At 43.2% G+C, this 24,854-nt stretch overlaps 1 protein-coding gene across 17 annotated transcripts in view; it reads right to left on the bottom strand.

The window, feature by feature from the left end:
- The window catches only part of KALRN (kalirin RhoGEF kinase), a 360,200-nt gene that overhangs the window by 55,480 nt on the left and 279,866 nt on the right, over positions 1–24,854 (bottom strand). For 13 of the 17 annotated variants that reach the window (XR_003398843.1, XR_003398844.1, XM_026853030.1 and 10 more), the window contains 2 exons: positions 4,752–5,035; positions 3,787–3,891 (listed from right to left, as the gene is read on the bottom strand). Coding sequence is in view for 15 of the 17 variants with exons in the window: in XM_026853030.1 (XP_026708831.1) it covers positions 3,787–3,891; positions 4,752–5,035 (389 nt within the window). In the remaining 2 variants the exon portion in view is untranslated. The remainder of the gene's footprint in view (positions 1–3,786; positions 3,892–4,751; positions 5,036–24,854) is intronic. The other 4 variants (XM_026853028.1, XM_026853032.1, XM_026853040.1 and 1 more) reach the window with 1 other exon arrangement.

Below are 24,854 nucleotides of genomic sequence, written 5' to 3'. Positions count from 1 at the left end.
TCCCTGCAGCAGTTCCAAGGCTGGGAACCAGGGAACAGCATCAAAGAACTGAAGTTCATTTGCAATCAGGCTAAATACTCTTAATCCCTGTTGGTTCCTCCTTCAGAGGACATCTACGGTCTTACAGGCTCCAGAAAATTGATCTTCTTACTGCAGATGTAAGAAATTACCCCCTCCCCCATACATACATATTTAATAAATGCAGTTAAGAACAAGGTACACATAGAATTACAGGCAATAAGGGAGGGAGGCATGGGGGAACAAATCATTCCTTCTCCCTTCCCCACAGATCAACTGCAACTCCAAATGAACTCAGATGACACCTCTCATTCATGCAATTTCAGCCATCTAAAATGTGGATCTTATCTCTCCCCTCTCTGCAATCAGTGGAGAGAAAACACCCCTACATATCTCATCTATTCTAGGTACCTGGCACAGGAGGGCAGAAACACTCTTTGGACATGCCCACTTTTCACTGGTGACATTAGTTAGAATATTTTCAGTCTCTCTCTTCTCTATGCCAGTCTGCTGGTCTCAGGTATTTGATTTTAGGTATCAGATATAATGTAATGTCTTTGGGTGTCTCCACATTCAGGTAGCCACAGCTAATAGCTGCTGCTTGTGACAAATCTCCAGAAATACGGAGACCTCTTCAATGTGCTACCCAATGATACCCTATGGTGCTGTGAAGACTGGCCTCTGTGTGAAATACTGTTTTAGTTTGAGGTTTTTGTTCTATATGGACCTCTTCACCACTTGGTCTTTGTCCTAAGAAACCTCACTTTGAAAAAAAAAGTCATGTGATAGCTGTGGGCATTGGTATTTATTAGCTCACCTATATATACATTTCTTCTGAATGAAATACAAGCACTGAGTAAAACTATAAGCCTTTTGATAACTTGCTTTTGGCAGGCTGACACAGACTAAAGCAGAGCTAAATTTTTATAAATTCTGCATTAAAATTATTAAAAAGCTTATTCATCTCTCAGCTGCTTAATAAAGGTCTTCTGGAGAGTAGCTGTTTCAGCGAAGTCACTGTGCAGGTGCCAATGAACACATATTTGAGATTAAATAGTGCTGGTGGGAGTGAGACATGGAAATGTGATGGCAGGAGTTAGGCATCTGGCCACCTCTTTATGAGGCCCTTTGGGGAGGTTGCTCATGTTGAGTGATATAGCCCCAGGAGGAGAAAAAAAAGGCAAAGGAGACCAATCCCAAACAGAAGCCTTGTGACAGCGCAGAAGCGTGAACAGACTGCCACTCATCACCTTGTCTTTTGCAAATAATACATCTAATCAACAGTTCTAATTACAACAACGACAAAAACTACAGGTAATCAGGCTGGTAATTGAGGAATTAGGCTGGTAATGTAGGAATCTCATACAAATGTAAAAGCTCAGACAGCCTGTTTCACCTGCAATGCAGACATGTCTAGGAAAAAAAAAAAAAAAAAGACTGAAAATAGGGACTCTGAAGATATATGGGACAAGTACACAGAGGATAACCACTAAACATAACCATTCTAGCAGGAAGAGTCCAGTGTTTGGAGGCACTAAACAGCTGTTGCTCTCACTTCTTTAACTGAAATTGCTCAATATCTCTGAAAAGTAAATAACTGCAGGATTTTGAAGGGAGTGTGGAAACATTTGCTGCCTACAAGTCTTTCAGGATTAGATAAAACTGTTCTGTGATTGATGAGAGAGTCTGTTTTGTGTGGGGCAAATCGAAAAATGGTGTCTCTATTTCCCAGAAAGTAAATTATGAGTTTCTAATATGAAGAGATCTTGCATTTGTCTTTACAAGAGCCTCCAGGAGCAGCAAGGCGTGATTATTGCTGCCTTGCAGATGGGCTCAGGGTAAGGTGCCACCCTCTGCACTGTGCAGACATCTCCCACCTACCACTGCTACTTCCCCGTGCTGCTGCGGGTCCAACCTAAGCCCGTGCCTGTAAGCAGTAGGACATGAGCATTTTGAGCTGTGCCCAAATTAACACCATTAAAGAGCTTTTGGCTCCAGCATGGCTCAAACATTGCTAACATGGTGCTCCTGTGCCAGGGAATTCAGGAGCCATGTTTGTGCACTCAAGTTTTTTCCCCCATGACAAGAAGTGAGCAGGGGAAGACAAAGAGAGACCAAAAGAATTTCTGATGCATCTTGCTCTATTTAATCTTCTCTTTTAGGAGCGGGTGAAGAAACAGGATGCCAAAACACTCTATAAAGCTCAGACATCTGGAGCAGAAAACAGTTTAGTTCTACAACATTGGCGCTGTCAGGAAAGTATTTAAGAAATACTAAAATCACATGGCATGATAGTGACCTGAGCTAAAGCAGTTTTGTTTTTCTTTAAAAAACAAAGCAACACCCCCCAAAACAAAAAGCAAACTAACCCCAAAACATTTAGCTAAACACCACGGGGAACAAGCCAGGAGCAATTGCCATTGTGCTGGGCATGGATCCACCACAGCTCTGCTTTGCCGACCTTTGCTTCTGCCCCTTGCCAGCCAGCCAGCAGCACATGCAGCGCTCGGAGGGGCAAGAGTCCACGACTCCAGCTGCTTCCTTCTGGTCTTGCTGCCACCACAATGTCGTAACAGTTCTGACAAGATTAGCAGCAAGCCCCTAAATCCTTTCCTCCATCATTCTGCTCCTTGAGTCTCAGAAATATTTGCGCCCTTCTTTCTCTGTGTTTCCAAACTCCTGCCTGAACCTTCCCCAAGAACATTCTTGGTTGTTTTTTTTCCAACAATTTATTAATCTCTCCTATCCTTGCTTCGTTGCATGCAGTAATTACAATCAGAGGATAGAGACAGAGAAGTGGCAGTGCTAAAAACAGATGCCAGCAGGAAAGCAGGAAACAGCTAAACAGGAGGATGGATTTTTACAAGGGAGATGACAGCACCAGGAAAGGGTGGGGGAGGACATGTGCAGACAGGACCCGCACCGACTGCGAACACAAACCACTGTCATAGCCATATTCTCACCCCAAGTCCAGGAGAGCCACTAAAGGACTCTGCAAATCACCGCATCACCTACCACAGCAAATTCTGACTTAACATTCAAGAAACCCTAGCTAACATCAAAGAACTACCCACCACCAGCATGGTACAAAAAGATGGGCAGACCAAAGCCTTTCCTACCTTCCTCAGAGGGACCTCAGATACCTTGAGGACTTCTGAGACAACTGGAGCTGATGGACCATTCAGTAATGATCAGCCACATAACCCCAGAAATGACAAGTGATAGCACTGGATAGGCTTTTTCATCTGCAAGTTTTAAAGCACTTAAAAATGAAGAATGGCTGGTGGGGCACAGACTGACAACACTCCTGGATCCCAGTCACACACAAAGCCTGAGTGGAGAGCCCAAGCTATCTAACTCTTGGTAAAGGTGGCATTTCTGGACTCAAGCAGACTCCAGTATCTGTCCTACTCCTTGGGCCCATGCTGCCACCAAACAGCATTTCTGATGATACTGCCAGACACCAATGGCACTTTTAAAACAGATGTGGAGAACATGCATTATCAGCCTGAGTGGAATTTCTGACTGCACACAACACAAGCACATGATCGACCTGTCATGAAACAGGAAGTCAGTGCTACATTGCTAGTCCAGCACCATTCATAAATCCAGTTGGTGAAAGGTATTAGATTATGTTTTGCATGTACAAGTCTCTTATAATGACAAGTCCAGGCCCTGGATAGTAGAAGACAACTATGAAACCACTGTGAGACAACAATGTGAGAAATGCACTTCAAGAGCAAATTATTATAGTAGAGGAGGCCCTACCATCTCATCTTGGGTTGGATCATTGTCAAAAATCTTCATAGGAGGAGGAAGAGGTGTGTGAGACTCTTCATCTGGTTCATCCTCTCCCCAACCCTTCTTGCTCTTCTGAAGAAAAGTTAAATATGATTAGAAGCAGGGACAGCTTTCTTTTATCTTTTTAGATACCTGAGCCCTACCACCAGGCTTTGAGTCTGTTAATATGAATACTGGCTCAATATTGTGTCGGGTGGAGAGGATTGCAGGTAATGCTAAGCATCATGGAAGAGATGCAATAAAGATGTAAGATTTTGCTGGTTAATCCTGGTGCATTCTAAGAGTTACAGAAATACAGTTCATAGGCCACCCAAGCAGCTAAGGCATTTACAGCTGTCTGTGTGGTGATGGAAAAGTATTTTTTAATTTAAATGAGAGCAGCTCAATGTACAGTTTTTAAAATGTACATTCAGTTCAGTTAGTATCTTCTCCCTTTTTGGCTTGTAATTCCTTATTCGCTTTATCAGGAAAGAGCCATTCTGGCAAAGAACATGCCTGCAGAGAAACTTCAGCTACAAACACATAACAGATTTAATGGAAACATGACTATTTCTCTGAGTGTTTTCTTTCAACAAAGAATTACACTGCCATGGTATAATAAAGGTGATATGAACCTCAGCAAAAAGTGATAACAGCTGCTCAAGAATAACTTCATTTCTATGCTTGGCAGCTTTCTAATAGGCTATTAAAACACAAATCTAGTCAAAGGACAACAACATATGCAAGCTTTGACATTCTGTTCCCTATATATTCCACTGCTCTTTGGATGACAATGCTGTTTGGAACACAGCTTCAATCAATGCAATTTTATACATGATTCTCTGTTCCCTCTAGACCCTAAGGGAAATGTGTTTACTCAAGTGTGAATCACATACCACAGAAGAGACTATCAGAGAGATATGATCTTTTGGGCAACAAACACCAACACACACCTCATCTGCGCTGTCTCCTTGAGGCGTGGTTTCATCTCCAGTTTTTGGTGAACCGAGGTCAAAGCTCTTCCTGCCATCTCGCACCTTCTTTTGTTTCTTGATGTTGCTCTCTGTCTTCCCGCTGTTCAGCCTGCGTACCGGACTAGTCAACCATTTCTTCAGGGTGTTGGTTGAGCGTTTGGGGCCAGGAGAGCTCTGGATGGAGTTGAGGGATGGCTGAGGTTGTAAGTTGGCCACTGAATCAGACTTGCCCCCGTTGTCATTGGAAGAGACTGAATATGCATCTGAAAGAAAACAATGGAGGTGAGAGATCATACCAGCACCTCCCCTATTTCCTAATGCACATCACACTCTTGGCAGTCCTAAGCATGAAAATACAAGCTGCCTCAGTGAAAGGTTTCGTGACCTATGGCCATTGTGTAAACTTTAATGCACACCAGAGAGAGGAATATGCCCTGCAACAGGCATTTTTCACAATCTTACACACTCCTCTGATTTTCTACCACAATGTCTGTCCTTATGAAAGATAACAGACAGCAAAGTTACCTAGTGTTTGATGAAAGCCTGAATTTCATGCTAAGTGCTGAATTTCTCAGCTTCTTCCCACAGATTTCATTGTGAATTGCCAGGAAAAAAATAAACACAAAAAGCAGATTACTACAGGAGACCTGACAGCCACTGACACTTTGTCGTGTTCCAATTCCATAAATGTTTCTCAGCTGTTTCCAGACTCCAATGACAATACTATTAGTTAGACTACTTATTAACTTTTGAAGGTTATTTGAAGCACCATAAAATTATCTCCTTTGCCCCTGAAAGCAATTTGTAAGAAGACTTCACACCTTTCCTAGAACTAAGAAACTGGAATGAACAATTACAAAAGATGACAAATTGTTCAAAGCAAAGGAAACTCCCAAGAAGGAGATAAAGGGCAGGCTTAAAATCAAAAAAAGATTTCCATTATAACCAAGCAGGAGATTCTGCTGAACTGTATCCAACCGCAATTATCGATACACATGTTCAGACGAGCACCTTAGAAATGGGTGCAACTTCCCCTACTCGCCCCCAAAAGCAGCAGACCAAACATATGCCAATGTCAGTAAATGTTTAAAACCAATGCAAACAAGTTGCTTGAAGATTTCTCAATTGCCCTTTAGGAACACGTGTCCTACTTTCACCTTTCTAAAACCATGGCAAGGCAACTCCCTTCCCAGGATCAATCAGGGATTGAGACGTTTTATCTCACACAGTTTAAGTAAACTTTTTTTTTTTTTTTACAGATTTCAGTAATTGTCACACTCCTGTAAGATACATCTGTGACTGTACATCAGAAAGCAGTCAGCTGATGTTATTAAATGTTTTTAGATGACTGTCTCTGAATCTTTTATCCATCCCAGAAGAAAACTAAAACGTAAATTACAACACATAAAAATAGCCAGGTGCATCAAGATATTCTCAGTTCAGCAATAAATATCATTGGAGATACTGGGTAGCACACCTGCTGAGGGACGGCTACTCTCGCAGGGAATCATTACTTAGATGGTCTTAGAAGCCAGTTCCTGCTACCTGCACGCAGGACCCCTACCCCGCTGGGCAGAGCTGCTATTCACAGCCAGCTATGCACCAAGCAGAGACTGCAGCTTGCCTTGTCTGCTTGTACAATGCAGACTGCGAGAGTTACAATGTTTTAGAGCATTTTATATCCATAGACAGCCTCAGTCAGAAAGAAGCTGAACCAATAATTTATTACATACCTGAGGTCAAAAGTTAGGTTTTTAGAACATATGGAAAAAATTGTAACAAGCTAGAGGAAGTCAAAGTTCATTTCCAAGACAAGAAGAAAATTCAAATCATGTCTCTTCTGATGACAGGAGTGAGCATGAGAGGGGCTGGGAGGAGGACGGATCCCAGGTGGAGCTGTTGGGGTTTTTCTGACATTCCTCCACAGGGGTAAAGTAGCAGTCATCTCAAAAAGGCCTGGGTTTAGCCAGCTCCTGTTGATGTTATTTCATTCACACAAAGTAGCACTAAATCAACTAGTGCAAGATAATACTTGTCAGTAGCCAGCTTATCTTCCACTCAATAGGGTTTAGATAGTCTCCTCTCGCAGGCTCCCCGTGAGGCCCTGGGAGTTTATCAGCGCACCTTGCGTCAGCAACATTCAAGGTTTTGCGATGGTGATTTGGATTTTGCAAGCGCCCTCGGCCCTCTGTCCCCGCAGCAGCACCGAAAGCCCCACAGGCAGCAGAGGAAGCTCGAGGGCTCCTCGCCAGGGGGCTGAGCTGAGCAGGGTGCCCTCTGCGCTCCCACTGCTGCTGCAGCAGGATAAACTTTGGGAATTACTGGTTCAAAAGGAGCCAGGCTTCAGTCATGGAAGGAGAAACACTGGAAGTGATCACTGTGTGGAGGCTGCTGCTGTCAGGGATGATTTGCGGCAAGCAGCCGTATCACAGGCTCACTGGACTTACTGCCTTTGCTGGGGACTGGGCTCAGGGGGGAGTTGAGGAGAACTGAGGACAAGCTGACCTTCCCACATCTCTGTTGATTAATGTAGAGAGGGTTTTTTTACTACAGCTTGGAAGTAACACAGACCAAACCCCTACCTCCAGTTGATGGCACCTTGACAATTTCACTTTTTGTAATGGAAGGGAGCCCACCTCAAGGATTTGTTACTGATTCACATAATCCTACTTCAGCCCAGTGGGCTCAAGGCAGGGCCAAATCCAGGAACCCTGAAGTTTGTGACGGAAGGGGCAGAGACCTCCCTTCCCCACCAGAAAACTCCCCTGGGTTTATGAACAGGGCCAGGCCCCAGCCTCGCTGCTCCCTCGCCTTTCCCCAGGCAGCGCAGCCATGGCCGGGACACGGACAGACACACAGCACTTTGCTCAAGGACGTCCCGGGGAAGCGATGGTCAGTCACTGTTCCCCATCATCCCAGGTAAGGCAGCAGGTGGGCAGAAACAGCACAAGTCCCGAGCTGGCCCACAGCCCACCCTTGCCCACTTGCAGGAATTTTGTCCAAAGTTTAACCTAGAGCCAGGAAACCTCTGCAGACTGAACATCAGGCCTCCAGAGCCACAAGCCAAGATGAAAGCCAATGCAAAAGTTTCCAAAGGGAGATGTGTTACCCTGTGCAATGATCCCACTTGAAAGAGGCTCTGGATTTTCACACTCAAGGTCATGCCTTTGGTGATGAAAACGGCTATTTACTAAGGGGTTACTAAATCTCAGTAGGGCCATGCTGTACACAACCCTGAGAGATATGAAGTCTTCTTTCTCCTTGTCTGATGAAGTGCCCTGGCTGACCACTGTAAGGCATCTGAGACAGAGCTTGCCCCACATAACTCAAGACTAGAAATGTGGCCTTATCTTGCTTTTGCACTGTAATGCAATCTCCTCTGGCTGGAGGATAGGCAGGGAGGTAAGAGAGAAAGGCTGGTATAAATCTCCCTGCTCCCCAGACACCATAGGAGCCCTTTGAGGTGGTATGAGTTTGCTCTACCCAGCACTCTACACATGTACAAAGCACTCCCATCTCATCGTCCCACTTCCCACCACTGCCAAACATTCACTACCCAATATTCATAACCTTTTTTTTTCCCTTTCTTTTTTAAAGCAACTGCAAATATGGACACATTTCTGAGCAAGTCACACTTGCTGTTTGCCAAGCCTGCTGAGAATGATTTCCTTTGCACATAATGCAGGTCACCTCGACATGGTTGCAGAGGCAGGACTGGAGCTCAAGGAAAAGCAGAGTTCACAAAATGAAAGACAGAAACACGCAACACAAAAAAATATGCCAGGAAAGACTTTGGAGACAATCTCCTAAGCCATGCTTATGTGAGCTCCACCCCTTCTGCAGCACGTACAGCTACAAACACATTAATCATGACACTTGATACTAGCCTGAGATCCAGACAGCAGGTGGATCAAGCAGAAGAGGAGGACCTGTTACTGTGCTCTGCTTGCAAAGCACTATCACATATGTGCTTTGCAAACTGTATTGGTAGAGATGTTCGGAAACACAGTTTGCTCAAGAAAAGTCAGACAGCACTTTGGAAAAGATGCAGCGGCACACTGCATGGTAATTCAGGCTGCCACCGCTGCCCGCAAGGACCAGCAAAGCAGTGGCTGCCCTTGTACTGCAGCAGGTCTGCAGGAACATCAGGGCTTGGCACAGAGCTGCAGCGAGCAGTCATCTTGCCACCAATGTCCCGGGACACACATGTCTAAAAAAAGGTATTCAGTGAAGCAAAATGGGTGTAGGGAGGTCAGCAGTCTAGTGTGGCTAGATTGATTTCCTGGCCAAACCATTCATTCAGACAGAAGAAATGATGGTTTCCAAAACGCCCCTAAGCAAACCTCCAAGAAACTTCTGGCAATAGGACTGTGACAGATACTCAGCCAGACCGAAGAGCTTTAACATTCAGAGCTTTTGCACTGCTGGAGGCATGAAATATTTGTTGCTGTTGCTCAAATGAACAGACATCTATAAAAGCACAGATCTTTTACTGGAAAAATGGAAGGTTCCAGTTCTGTGCAACCTTGGGTGAAAGGAAAAATGAAAATCTCATAGACCTGTTTTAGAGGCACGGTTGTATTCCCATTTGAGTCAGTAGGAATTACTGCTGGAACATAAATACAAGGCATTTTATTTTTACCTCCCTGTTCCCCAGAGCACACATGGGAGGGGAGGTCTGTCTGACCAGGCTCATGTAGCACCGGACTGTCTACGGGGAAAGGGAAAGTCTTCTCAGAACAACTCAGAAGAAAACATCACTCTTCTCTTTTTGGTCCATACTAACTACAGCTGATATATGATAGGAAGGAAATATACTTCCATAACCAGAAGTTAATACAGAATATAGCTGTGAATACAGGTGACTATGGCAGGACACAATCTTGCTTTAGGTGAGAAGAGGCGAATGTTCTGATTTATGTGTGGCTCCATTTCTCCCTTCAGAAAAACAGCCTGCAAGAAGAGGATTTTTCCACAGAAGTCAAAGAAGATGAGCCAGAATGGGAACTCTGTAATCCTATTAGCATGTGCATTTAAATCAACAATCTTTTTGCAAAAATAATTCCACTCATGAATGAAAGCCAATAATGGCAATCTGACCAATGAGCACATAAATTCGCTCTGCTGTGCTCGACAGAACCCATTTTCCATATTTAGTGATTCCTGTAAACTAACGTTTCTGACAAAGACGGAATTGAATCAGATGTGGGTGAAAGACTAACTCAGTCTTTACTTGAGCTATTATTTCCTGAAGAATGGAAATATCTGTACCAGAAAATCTTGGAAAGCAGGAGTCATCTAGACCCAGCCCATGCACAAACACAGACTCTACAAAAACACACGTTAGTAATCTACGTTAGTATTTTACACTAAACAGAGTCAGCTATCAAAGTCCACCCTCCCCTGCCCTTTCCACAAGCATCTCCACCATACAGGCTGTAGGCTCAAGTCCACAGCTCTCAGCTCTTGAGGCTTTATACTCTCCCTTGGAAATGCTGCTGTGAGAGCCACCTCAGATCTCAGGGGCTTCAAGGGCTGAGGCTCTACCCAACAGATGGCAGAACGAGGTATGAAAACTGCTTCTTTGGTCTCTTCTGAGCTTTTGTATTAAATGTCCAAAACACACTCAGTGAAACATTTTTATTGGCACGAGTCAGGGTTACAAAACTTTGTGGCTTTAAGCAGATGACAGTACTGATCCCAGTTTTAGTGTTAGAGCCTATTCTGCCTGTAAAACCTGGCATGGATTTGCAAAAATTTGGGAGGTAACAATATTTGAATAGTACAAAGTCACTTTACAGCTATTCCCCTAGTTCACAACAATGTAAATAATGAATCTGACAACTTTTAATGTCAACAGAGAAACCAGCTCCTCAGGCACTGCCTCCAAAAAGGTTCCAGCAAAGAACGTAAGTGAACACAAGGAAATTTTCAGGGTCCATGTCAGACAAAGAGAAGGGACAACTGGCTTGAAAAACCCTTTAGATTAAAAGTATGTTAAACTTTCAGAATGAAATTGCAAAAATCACCCTGAAGTCCTCCACAGATCCCCATCCACTCCCAGCTCTGCTCCGCCACTCTACACGTGTCCAACCACAGACGTGCTCCGTGCTTTGGCTTGAGGCAAAAATGAGATGAGACCACAAAGGACCCAATTTCACACCAGAGGGTAAAGACATGTTTAAACTATGTCACTGAAACGAAAATGCAAATTTTCCTCCAAGGTCCAAATATTCTCCCTAACTTTATAATCTCCTGGAAATGAGCGGAATTGAGAAGGTTCAACTGAATTTTCCGTTTGTGTCTTGGAGTATCACTTGAAGCTTCAAGCTGGAAATAACATCAAAAGGCACAAATCAATCTGGCAGGATTCTCACAATTCCATTTACATGGATGAAATTACTTCTGTCCCAACTCAAGAAGAGTGGTATGGAGTTAAATATTTTATGCAAAAGTTTCTAGTTCAATAGAGAAAGTAGCCTACACTAAAAGTAGACATGCTTGACAAACTTTCCAATTGCTGTAATATAAAAACTCAAATCTTCACTTTCTGTTTCACTGCCAAACATGCAAAAAGACTAACTTCCAAGAAGAACAGGAAAAAAAGGACTAAAAATTAAATGAATCACACAGTATTTGGAATGCACTGTTTCTTTATTGGATAGCTGCTATTTCTTGGAAATGGGAAAGCAGAGCCGTCTTGAGATAAGGATGATCGGCAGAGTTGCCTTTAGCTACACTGCAAAGCAGGGGATGATCCGGGGGGGCTTTGCATATGGGTTTTGCCTTTGGGAAATGGTCACCTATCTCTAGCCTTTAATATCCAACATCCTGATCATTACTTCCAGGTAGAAACCTAATCTGAGGAAAACAAGCACTCAGTTAGCTGGGATGGGCAAACACTATCACTCAGAGCAGCTCATTTTAGTGGCAGGCAGCAGCTCACCTCCTGCTCTCGGCAGTCAAGGAGCTGTGCACACTTCTGCCCAAGGGTGATGCAGAGCAGGAATCACTGCCTGTAGGAGCCTCTCTCTTTCCATTAACTACAGAGGGAGTCCGAGGAAATTACACCCTTAGCTAAATTTAGTTATTGTGAATCCCCTTCCCACATTTGAGTATGTTTCATACCAGGCCGATCTCACAGCAGGAAATGATTAGCTGAAGTTAAGCATCTGACAATTCACTTTAATGAGCAATAACTTGTGGCAACCCGCCATTAGCTTCAGTTGAATAGTTTTTATTTTTAGCTGGTGTTGCTCAGATGCAGCTTTCATCCAGCATGCGCTGGGAAAGCTGACATCCCAAAGTAGTCTCCAGGTCTTGGTTGTGCCAGTCAGAGTGTCAGTGCTCGAGAGCTCCAGTTCCTGGAGGTCAGAGAAAAGTCACTGCAGTTCTGGGAAAGTTTCAAATACTGAGATAAAACCAAAAGCCTAGAGAAACAGCACAGAGGCGCGCGGTCTCAAGAGACCTTGCGAGAAAAGTTATTGAAATCCTGAGAGCGTGCTAAATGAGTGAGCTGAATCTCCAGGGAGAGAAACAGCACAAGGGGAAGGCAGAGAGACAGACTGCTGAAATAAAATGTGACTTTGTAACTGTCCAAGAGTGTCTAGTGAGAGGAACAACTACAGAAGTCACTGCTATTGTATCAGCTGCTTCATATGGACCTAAACCTATTGGGAAAAGAGGAAGATGAGTCCTCAGATGTATACAGGGCAGGGTCTCGTTTCCTACAGACAAGCATTTAGCTGAGGAGCTACTGCACATGAAGGCAGAACATGTCCTTGTGCCTCTGACGAGACTCTTAGGAAAGTGTGCAACTCAAGCCCATGGCACCAAGAACTTGAACAGCAGACGAGACATCTGTGGTCCTCCTCTCTGGGTGTCCTGCTCAGAAACATGTTTCTATATAACAATTAACAACTGTGATGGGTATTTAAAACTTCTCCGGTGGGAGGTTTGAGCCTTTTTCTTTACATTTATCAGCCTGACAAATTCATCCTGCATCAGAGTCCCATCCAACCCCTCACATAAACTGTCGTGAGTTTATGACAGGAATAACAAGAGAACAAACATCCATAGAGTGAATCCACCAACCCACTGGTAAGGTACTCCTAGCTATCTCCCATCCTAAAATACTGTGACATAGGTATGTTATAGGCCTGCTTGGTCCTTCAAGGGAACCTCACTCATCTCCCCAACAAAGCAACAACTTTTTAGAAGAGGTTTTTACTGAATAAAAGGGTGTGGAAAAGCTCAGAAAAAGAGCAGTTGCTCCACACAGTAGAGTTTGAGGCCAGACGCAGCATTTCTACACACTTGATTTCATTCACCCATTCTTTGGCCCCGGGTTTGTGCCCAGCACACATTCCGGACCAGCCCAGAGCACGGCGAGAGCAAGTTCAACACATCTGCTGGAAGCAATATTGGAGCAGCCTTCCTGTAATGCCTCACAGCTGGGAGAGCAGATTTCTGAAGTCAAGAGGCACGTATTTTGCTTTAGCAAAGAAAGAAAATAAAAAGTCAAGACTAACAAGATCCAGAAAGGGCATGCTTTTTTTTTTTTTTTTGAATAAATCAACATTTATTTCAATTTAGTCAAACAACTCGTTGAAGCACTTCTCTAAATTCTACTTTACATTTTGTATTTACACTGTCCTCATTCTGTGACAAAAATAAAGTAATCCCCGACCCTGAAGTTTCCAGAATAAGTGTCGCTAGCAGCAAAAAGAACAAAGACCCAAACACAAAGCAAAAATCCCCCTTGATATATTTTGATAGGAGACTTATGCATGTTCTGTAAAAAAGTTTTAACCCTGAACCTTTACGGAAACCTATATGGGATGATGAAGGGGAAAATGTCATGTCTGAAGCTGAACAAGAAGAGTAGCATTTGCTGGCCTTTGCAAGTACACTGTTACTTTTAGCATAAGGAACTGTGAAATGCTTAGACACCCACACAGAAGCAGACTTTTAAACTTTGATCTAAGCAGTTTTGCTCTGCTGGGAGCATAAGGGTACCAGAGTTGGCGAATACCATCTTTTATCCTGGTGGTGGGCACATAAACAAACTTTATTACACATGGTTTCCAAGCAGCTGTTAGTACAACACAAGACTTATTCTTTTGCGAAGCGTCAAGGGTCAGCTTCATTCAGCAGCTCCCAAATTGAGCCACTGTAAGAATTTTGAAGTTATTTCTTAGTTAAATGACATCATTGCTAAGGTCAACTCTGCCTTACGCTTGAAGCCAGCAACCTCTATGACAAGGTGGACCACTTTGCTGAATGGGGGGAGAGGAGGGAGGAGGACATAATTTGAATATTGTGTTCCTCAAAGGAAACCGTGTCTATGTTTCCAAACAATTCCTCATGGAAATAACAGAAGAGTATTGGTACAAAATAAATTGGAATTGGGGAAAAAAAAAAAAAAAGGCAAGAATAGAACCCAAAACTTTTTGGGATAGGAAGAAAAACTGCATGTTGAGAAAGAAGGCATTGGTCATTAAACTTTCCAGGCACACACAGGGCTCAGAAAGCACAGAAAACAAGCAGAACAAACAAACACAACTGTGTGCATCTTAGCGTCAGCTTCTTTTGCCAAATGCAGTAGCTTCCAACATTCAGCAGCTGTCTCTTGCTTTCTAGTGCTGTGGAGTTCTCTTTGGTACTTGGAGGCTGTCAGGAGCTCCGGGCAAAGAGAAAGTCTTTGTCCATTTACCAACCAATTCCAAAGGCGCTGATCTTGAACAACTTTACTAAGCAAGAGTGACACAGATGTCTAGGAAAGGGGGCTTTTCTCTTAGTAAAGTTGTGGTAGGTGCAGTGGAAACCCAAGGCAATCTACATGCTTGTCAAATTGTGCCTAGGTAAGAACAGAGTCCTCCATGAACGTCTCTCATTTGTTCACTCTTAAATTATTCAGGCTCTGACAGCCCCTGAAAAGAAAAGAACGGAATAAGAATAAGTTGCAAGTGGTGCAGGGTGAGAGCGGACACCACGTAACCACCAAGAACAACGAGGTTGGGGTGTTTGACGACAGACACACTGCAGCTGGAGCCTCCAGGGCTGGTGCCCAAAGCAGCTTCCTCCGTACCCTTGTCCTCCAGAAATACTAGTGGAAAATACAAGCTCACAGCAAAGGTACTGGCTGGGATGAATTAAAAGAAGTAATGAATGAAGTAAATGCAAACAGCGGTTTGGAAATAAAACACACAGATAAGAACTGCTGGTGCTTGTGATGTTTTGCTCTTTGAACACGGTACAGGGAAATGGCTAAGCAGCTCAGAGACTTTTAACTGCACACTCAAGACTATCAGTTAGACTTGTGGGAAGCTTTAACTCACTCAGCTTAAGCAGGAAAATCAGAACATCACTTGCCGTCCCATATAACAGGCTCACACAATCTATATCTTGGTTTTTAAATTTGACAGCTCTCCAGGGAAGGGAGCAGTTCTGTGAGGAACCTTCCCCATGGTGTTGGTCAACAAGTTTATCAGCTTTCAGGTGATGAAATCACTACTACACTCTATCTGCGTCAGCAAGAAAGATGGGATCGGAACTTGAAGTCTCAGAGAGCATCTGCTGCATGGGAACAGGAGAGCTACCTGCAGCACCCTCCCGAGGTCTCAGCGCTCTGAGGCTGTGCCTTGATGCAGCCACCAGCCTTCCCAATAAGGCTAGTCCTGACAAACTTGTTCTGACTTCTGGAGGGCCACACAGAGCCATCCACAGCTTTTACAGTGCCTACACCATTGCTGCTTAACAACAGCCTCCTCACGGAAAAAATTCTTAAATCTGGCTTAGCAGAGATGTGGAGAGGTGCACTGCATAAACTGCACTGCTTCATTCCCAGCTGCTCCACTTCGACTAATTGCAAATGGCTGTAAAAATGCTCTACCAAGCAACATGTCTAATAAGCGATTATCATTACAAAAGCCATCTTCACTATTGCTGAGCAGTTGCTTTCTTTCGGCCCTATCTTTCAAAGTAATTAGGAAAAAGAAACGCTTATGTGAACACACCAGCAAGGGCTGGACTGATCTAGCAACAGACACTCTTTGTTTCTGGAAAGACTTTGTCAAATGCGGGTAATCTCTTATTGCAATGTACAATGTCTGATCACAGACATCCACCTGCCTGGTAGTTCAGTTAATCTCCAGGACAAGTGACTGCAGTGAATATCCAGAGAGCATTTGCCTTTAGATGTTTGTCTGGAGCCTGCCTTGCTTGAGACTTTCCTTAGAACATCACTAGATCGAATTTTTCAGCAGCACAGCTCTAAGCAGCTACTGTCCTCCTTGAGCAGCCCAGGATGTTCAATCACAAGTAATTTCTCTGATACTAAGATGAAGTCAACTTTGATGCTGCTGTCTGCTCAGCACTTGTGCCCTGGCACGAACTGTGCTCTGCTATTGTGGAGCCGAAGTTACTACTGTAACATTCGAAGTGTTTGCTTCCTTCTTGCCTAAAGCTATGATTTTCCTTCTGTAGCCCTAAAAAGGATCCCTGTTGATTAACACATTCCATTTCCTAAAGAGGTCTATGCAGACTCCACATGTTTCAGCTGAGAGCAATGTTTGAATATCATGTTGATCCTCAGGATTCAAACTACAGAAGGTACAAAGAATACCAGACTTGAGGCATTTCAATGGCATTAGCTGTGAATCATCTTTTTACACTGTACCGCTCAGATACATTTGGATCTAAAATACATTTGCATTTCTAATTAAAACAGCTTACCATTAGTAACTAAAGAATGTTTTAAATCAGAATCCTTAGGCCATAAAAGCTAATTGCATGATGCTAAAACTGGATTTCAAAAATATACATATTATACCCCCTGCAGGATTAATTAGGCAACATCTCTTCAAAAGAGTTCTCAAAAGTGTATTTATTCAGCATGTGGTTAAATTATACTGGGTTGTGCAACGCTTTTCATAGCCTGCCTGGGTGCACACTTCTGCAGCAGCAGACAGCTGGGCCCTTGTTCGTCAGGGGTGTTCAACATAAGTAAATCTGATTTGGGACAGCAGCAAAGCCCCGCTGATGAGAAGGAGCACATGTGCTGGTTTGTGCTCACTGCCTTACAACCACCTAGATGCTGCCTTCACCCCTAACGCAATCCTGTTGCTCCCCACAATTATCTGGTGCTGCTCAACAAGATTATCTTGGGTATGTCTGTGATGCAGGCCTATAAAAAGGCTGAAAACAACTGGTAGATATAAATATGGAAGCTATAATTGCTGATTATTTGATGCTTATTTTGTCACCGATTTCCTACATGACCTCAAAGTTTCAGAGTGCTCACTAAACTGTGTCTTCAGAAAGTTAAGACTGTCTTGGGGATGTAAGAAACCTCTGCTCGCTAAAGCTGCATGTACATTATGAAGGGAGGAGAAAAACAAAACAAAACAACACCACAGCAAAACAGGGCACATCCTTTGCTGCTATACTGTGTAGCTGTAATTGTCAGCAAGCCTAAACTGCATGAAAAAGTATCCTCAGTGGATTTAGCTGTAGCTGAGGATGTGCCACTCCCAGCTCTCCTTGTGTGCTCGGAGCTGCTTGCTCCATGTGAAATACGAACATGGAAAAATGCCTGGAAAACATAACAGTGGAGACACCTCCAGGGTCGCTAAATCCAGTCCCTTCTTATCACAGGTAAGAGTCCATCTCTTTACTAAAAATTTAACTCGGTACTGTCTTGTGTCAGTGAACAAGGGAGCTTTGCTCAAAACTGACATAGAGATGGTACTTGTGCTTTTCTGTATACAGCAACATTAAATCTCCATGTTTAATTTACAACCTTCCAATACGAAGATAACAATCTCCACCAGAAACCACCCACTGGTTCCTCAGGATCACATTTGCTAACGGATTCCCAGCAGGTCTGGCTCCCCAGCTTCATCCCTTTGCACAACTTCACAGCCCCACACAGCCTGGAAGATAATTTTTCAGGGATTCAAGATTTTACAGTTGTTGAGCTATACCAGGACCAGCAATGGCTGAAACATAGAACAAGTGCATTGGGGTGCAATAAGGGCAACAGAATAGCAATTACTAACTCCTTATGTAGCAACACACAAAATGGGAGGTGGGGTTTTTTTTCCCATTTTCCAGAATTACTGAGAAACCATAGTTTCCCTATAACAGAGGGGCCCTCAAAGCATTGGGAAGTGCTGGGAGGTGAGGGAGTAAGAAACCAGCCAGAGCTGTAGCGGGCTTTCTGCAACATGATATTATGCATGCTACATTCTACACTGGAGAAAAGCAAACGACAAGTACGTCAACTGAAGTGTATATAATGGCTCTCTCCCCATCAAAGAGAAAAAAATCCCATGGCTGTCCTAGTATTAACTGCTGTAACTCAGTTTGCAGGTTCTATTTCCCATCGCATTAGGACTTCACTGGTGAAATCTTCATACTTTGCCCTAATTATCTGAAAGGAGAACAGGTGATGTGTTTTCCATGTTCTCAGCCTGCCGGGGAGAGGACTGCAGGGCTGGTCCAGGACAGAGGCTGACAGATTTGAGAGGCACATCAAACTCAGCAGGACACTGAATGGCATGCACTAACTACCTTTAATCCAAGGAATGGTTTGTGTTTCAGCATAATCAACCACATCAGACATTATGAGCTAAAAGCAAACAGGTTAATTTTTGGTTTGTGGTTTTCTAATGGCAAAGAACATTAGCCAAGGGAGTAATTTTCAAGCATATCTCAATAGGTATTTTCTTATAGTTCTTTACATGTGCTGAAGTCCTACTTATGATTACAGAAGTGTTTTTTTTTTTTTTTTAAGAAAACAGACAGATGTGCTTCTGTAGTTGTTTTTAAAAGTATCTTTTCATGACATTGAATTGCGTGATGCAATATTAGCAATTGAACTGTTCTGCAATAGCAACTGATAAGCAGTGGCTAAACTGGCAGAGAACTGGGTTTCCTTACTGAATTGAAAATGAAAACCACATCTGTAGATCCCTGCTGTAATCACTAATTGCTCAACCAATTTTTCTCTTTTGAAAAGAAATTGCAACTTTGGCCAAAGATGGGAATATTTCCATAAAGCCTGTTAATAGACAAAAACTACACTGAAATGTAACAGTGTTCTGGTGTGTTTGAGAAGTATCTTGATGCTATTTTTAGACTGAAACATTTTGAGGTTTGGAGTTTTTTAACTTTAAAATGATAGATCAGTTTCCTAATACATATACAAGTTTTAACAAGGTGTATGCTGAAACATGACGGTTTGGGAAAAACCCAAAATCCTTCTGGGGTCATGTGAAATAACTGCCCTTTTTGTTTCACTTCAAAATGGATAGATTTTATTTCAGCATCCGTGCATTGAATTCCTAAACAATACATCTATCTGGCACTCATGTTATAGGAAAGCAGCATGTTTAGTTCTTTGCAGTGAACACAGGGTTATCCAATCTATATTCTTCACAATTATCTGTTCTCTTTCCCTTAGAATAAAGTGTCCCTTCTTCAGGCTTTTGACAAGATGAATAAAGTCTTGTGAATTCTTATATGTTTCTTAGAGTGAATGAGAAGTTTAGGAGCTTAGCCTGCATAAAAGTAAACCCCACATTTCTTTAAAACTGGTTGAAAGTTGAAAACAATGCAGCAATAAGAATAGTAAGGATCCCCACCATGCATTCATCCCACTGACTAGTAACCAAAAGCTCATCTTTATAGAAGCTCTTGCTATCTATTTTATACATATGAATTAAGATCTCAAAGTTTATTTTCTGTACAATTTTTGTCATGTCCTGTATATAACCACATCTCAAAAGATGAGGCTGTAAGATTAGTTGAAAAAAGGGAGAAAGTTGCCAGATGAGGGGCTAGCTTGTGTTGAGAGAGTTAGAGTTGTCTAGCAGTGCGTGTAACTTTCAAAAAAGAAAAAAATAATGCTAGCATTACTTGGATCTTGGGAATTGCGAGAAAGTTGCTAAAGCATCCTGTACACTGGCACTGATACACTAACCATCAGATTTACAGAAAGTGGCTGGTGGAAGATGAGACTGGTGAGCAGAGTCAAGTGCAGCAACCAGCACTTTGAAAAACCTCAAACTTCCTGTGCTCTTGGACACTATGTTTTGTAGTAACACACACTCACTGAAAACTCGACCTGCTGTATCCATGAACAAGGTGTCTACCCTCAAAAACCCCTCCTGCAAAGAGGTAAGATTTAACAACACTTAAAACTAAGTAATCCTAAAAATAGCCCACTGTGCCCCCAGCCTGCCAGCAGAGCAGTGGCCATGCTTCTCCTTCAACTGTCCATGTTCAGAGGTTGCTTAGCCTCAGGACTTCTCCTGCTGAAGTCCTCCAACATCTCATTGCCACGTTCAAGGGAGGACATTCTGCCCCCCAATACTAACAGGTTCAGACCAGTGAATCTATTTTCCCCAAAAGACTGGCATGGGGACCATCAAGCACACTTCTGGGACACACTTAGCTCAGGACTACCTGTCGGGAGGGTGTAAAGCAGGTGTGAGAAAGCACGTTTCCACACTACCAAAAACAGTGATTTTTTTTTTTTTTTTTTTGCTAACAGTATTCACCTTGTCACGTTAATCCTGCTCGCTCAACTGAGCAGTGTTTTCATCAGGTCTTTTGTCCTTTCCAATAACTATCTGCCATGACCTACTCCGACTCCTGACTCAGCCCGCAGAGGTGGGAAAACACAGGACTTAGAAGATATGTTCCTGTCATGGGCTTACCAGTTTTCTCTTAATAGAGCTGGAAGAAAATAACAAGTCTCCTAAACCTCACCACAGCTATTGGCTTGTGAACCTGTCAGGAGAAAGAGCCGAGCACAGCTCTGGCAGGAGAGAGAGACTGCCCACAGAAGACCAGTACGCTTGATCCTCTTGACTTTACTGAGATGCAACTAATGAGCAACAGATGGAGTTCACCCAAGGCGTGTATTTGGGGAAGGTAACAGTTTCCTCATATTTCTCATTCAGGAAGGACCAGGAAACTAAGTGAGCTTTGGTTGACACCCTTAATTTTACTATTGTTTTCTCCTCTGCCTCAATTTTGACAGAACTGCTTTGGCCATGCATTCCATTATGCTTTACACAGTGTAACCATGGCTCAGCCTGAAACACTAAATAAAATATGTTCAAATTAGGAAATGTTATGGGCTTGAATATATTACTGCAGATCACTCTCTTGCTACCACTCAGCACAAAGGTACCAGTTTTCTTAGCAAAGCTCTGCAGCTTGCTGTAACACAGTGTCAGCACTTTCTATAAAAAGCACCATCAGATCTCACTTTTTACCTAATGAAAAAATAACTGTTATTAACATGCTGTTGACAGCCCTTGTAATGATGCTGGTTTGCCCAACTTCCAGTTAAGGTTCTGTTTCTGACCATCTAGCAAAGATGGACAAGGTGGCTGGCTGAACTCTCTTCACTGCACATTACTCACCACCACTCTGTCAAGAGAAGCCTACTTTGTTAATCTTACAGCAGAGGTTCACCAGACAGAGCCAGTAACAAATCAAAGACTCAAGGAAGGATAGTAAGAAAAAAGGATAGTACACCAAACAAAATGCAGAAGGAAGAGCAAAACTGTAGGAGATAGGATAGAGGAGAAGCTGGAGAGACAGGAAATTTAAATAAGAGCTTTACCAGGAGCTTAGCACAGACACAAACCAAATCAATCTTTCATTTTTAACACACTGAGATTAAAGATTTGACATTTAGATTAAGTTTCTTTTGTTCTGAAATGGAAAGTTTGGATATGACAAGCAGCCTTTTCAGAAGGGTAACTGTTCAAGGAGGCCGAGGGACATCTTCTCTAATTGAAGTCAATATGCTGCATCCATTTAAATCCATCTTCCCTGTTTCTGGTTACCCTCAAGTAAAAAGTGTTTTATATTCTCACCTGAAGTGACTCTGTAGCCACATAATATTACCTAGGACAGGGTGTGAGGTGTTGCACTGTTAAGTTATGCCGACAATAGATTACTTTTAACCACAGACCTGTTTCTTTAGGCTGTACCTGATGCACTCATAGCCAGCTTCTCCAGTCCAGTAGATGGGAACATGTCTCTCCTTGTGCTCTTAGGGCAAGGAGACCCCAGTGGGCTCCCAGTAGGGCTAGAAGTAAGTGATCTTAACCACTGTAAAGAAATGCCCTGGATAATACAGTACACTGAATTTAACTTCTAGGTTAAATCTGAGTCACTGACTAGTCTTTACAGTCCCCTGTGCATCAGAGCCTGGCATCTGGTCTTCACCTGACCCAAGCTCCCAGGACCTACTGCTGAGCTTCAGAGCTCTGTGCTGAATGTAATGCAGAGTAATGGCACTCACCCGCTGGACTTTGCTCAGTGTTTAAAGGCAACAAAGTTCTGACCTTGTCACATTCAAGGCATGCAGCTGACCATTTGCTTTAGAAAAGACATTTCACAAAGCAGGAATCCCTCCAATTTCTTTGCTTTCCCTTATGGGGGAAATGGCCCTTTTAAAAGAGCCTCTAATCTGAACCACATAGATAACTGAGGAGACTGACTCCATGTTAAAAGAAAATAAGGTATATTCAATTGCAAATCCTGGACTGATTCCTAAGGTGAGTGCAATGACCTTCTAGTTATCACAAGACCATCAGAATTAGAGGCCTCTTATCAGCCTGCTTTCAAGGCCAGTTCTGCAGCACTAAGAAGCATCCCTTACACCAGGTCACTTTGCATTTGTGCATTTAGGAGACACTGCAAAAAGCCTTGCTTGCCTACTCTTGGCTGATTAAGGCCATTGGCCTAAAGGCTGTGCAAGTCTACTACTCATAACTTCCCCTTTTTATGGCTGAAAGCAAGTAACAGACTCTTGCTCCGAGGCACTCCTATATTAGGATTCATATCTCTCCATACTTCAGACAAGTAGTCCTTATTTAGTTCATGCAGGGGACTATCGGGGTCAGAGTAAAACTGCAAAGGGTACTAAGTGTCACTTGCTTTCTCTGGATGGATCCCAACTGTTTTGTATATGGGCACAGCTGACAACATCAGAAACTCACCAAGAGAAACAAGCAAAAACGCAGTATCCAGGTCTCTGCTGCTGCAATAGACAGGGTAAGATTGATACAAAAGAGTAGTTTGAGTTATCCATGAGAATCCCTCAGAGAAATGCCCAGTTACACAAAATTTATGTATTTCATGATACACAGGGGACGTAGGTTTGGGGGTTTTTAGCTCTGCATTGTTGTCGCTATTTAGGAGATCAAACAGATGCATCACTTTCAAGCTCCACGGCAAGAAAAGCACTGACAAAGCTTGTACCGACACAACTGCTGTTTGAGCATACACTGCACACTCATCTTCTCAGTTTCTCTCACTGGACATTCTTATTAGCACGACAAAACCTACTCAGTTGTTGCTAAAGATCCAAGACTCATCAGGCGCCTGTCACCAGGAAAAAGCAGAACTACATTTCCAAAGGCAAAGGGAAGGTCATTTACCGGGCAGCAGTGAGAACAGCCCGAAGGTGCTTCACACCAATCTTAAATACAAGCCATAGTCACTTACTTGCACTGCAAGTCCGAGACCAGTGAGAAGCCCTAGGACAACGTTCCTTCCCCCCAGAAGCAGACGACCACTGACAACACAGAAGACATGAAGTCAGAGCTTCAGTGGTACGGCTGCCACATAAAAGCATCTCCAAGTTTAATGGCAGAAGCTGCCAACACCACCAGACTGATGTTGTAGTCTGGGGCACCCAAATCCCTCATCAAATGTCAGGTTTGGTACCTGCTTATATTCAGGGAGTATTTCCACCATCTGCCTACCTCTGGTTTTCTTTAATAAACACAATGTAACAGATAGCCTTTTACAACTTTTTGCCCAAAGTTTACTAGCAAGGACAAGAAAGAAGTAAAGCTGTAGGTATCACAAAACACCTTTTATTACTAACGTGGTAAACTAGAACTGCAAACACAGTTAACATTTCAAAAGGAGAGAGAAGAGCCAGCTGTTTCCCTCTCCCCCTTCTAAAGACGTTTGCAGGCAGGATAGGCAGCAGGAAGATTTTTAATCTGTTAGAATCAACATAAAGACCAGACCCATGTCAGAGAGCTTGAATACAGCTCCAACCTGATGTATGGGCCAACACATTAAAGCACAAACTGTTGGAGAGACTTGGCTTTCACAGTAATTTAGTACCACAACCTTTCTGTTAGCAGCCCTATCCCTACAGCCAGGTTACGTGTTCCTTCCTAAAGGCTGCAAAACAGCAGGATTTTGTGCACTGAACTCAGGAGTCACTTCTCTGGCATGAAGCAGTGTGTTCTCCCCAGGCTGAGACTCCAGTGGCAAACTCCATCACCAACTAGTTTGCTGCTGTCATCACAGAAGCGTGACTTTAGGTCAATAACCGGGGAAACAGGGCTCCTGCATTGCAAATGTGTGCCTCAAGAAATGAGTAAGCCCACCACTCAACCCCAGTGTCATCTTTATCTGAGGGTGTATGAATGGGTTCCAGTTGTTACTAAAAAACTGCATTTTAAAACTTTATAGTTTTTAAAAGAAGCATCCAAAAGAAAATGCAAGTTTTGTCTGGGACATTTTTGCTTGGCCATTCAGAGAACAGGAAACGCTAAAACACCACACACACATCTTCAAAAAACATTATCCAGAACAAGTTCAAGAGCCATATCACGGCATAAAGACTGCAGGCTGGGAGATCTTCAGGCAGTGCGTCTGAGCTGCACTGTTCCTTGTAAAAGCCAGATTTTAATTTTATTTTTACAAGGCGCTCTAACTGCCGTGGCTTTCCCACATCTCTCCCAGCATTTCAGCTCAGCCAGCTTCCCCAGACCTTCCCACATCACCATTCTGAGATTTGTGAACTGCGAGAAACAGATGTTCTCAAAGCATTTTGCTCCTATCCAAGCCCAAGAAAGACTAAAAAGAGGGGGGGGGGAAGAAATCTCATTTAGCAAATATTTCTCTCCGCCCTATTGACCTTACAGTCCCAGGGTGTTTCGTACAAGCAGCGATAAAATGTATCCTGTCAACTTTAGCCCTCTCGCTCCCGATGCCCGTGGCCGGTTCCCCCGCCGCTCCTGCCGATGG

The sequence above is a fragment of the Athene cunicularia genome (assembly GCF_003259725.1).
Source record: "Athene cunicularia isolate RWA chromosome 7 unlocalized genomic scaffold, athCun1 chr7_part1, whole genome shotgun sequence".
In the NCBI taxonomy this organism is placed as follows: Eukaryota; Metazoa; Chordata; class Aves; order Strigiformes; family Strigidae; genus Athene; species Athene cunicularia.
Note: the sequence above shows the minus strand (reverse complement) of the source record. Positions and strands in the feature narration are given on the sequence as shown.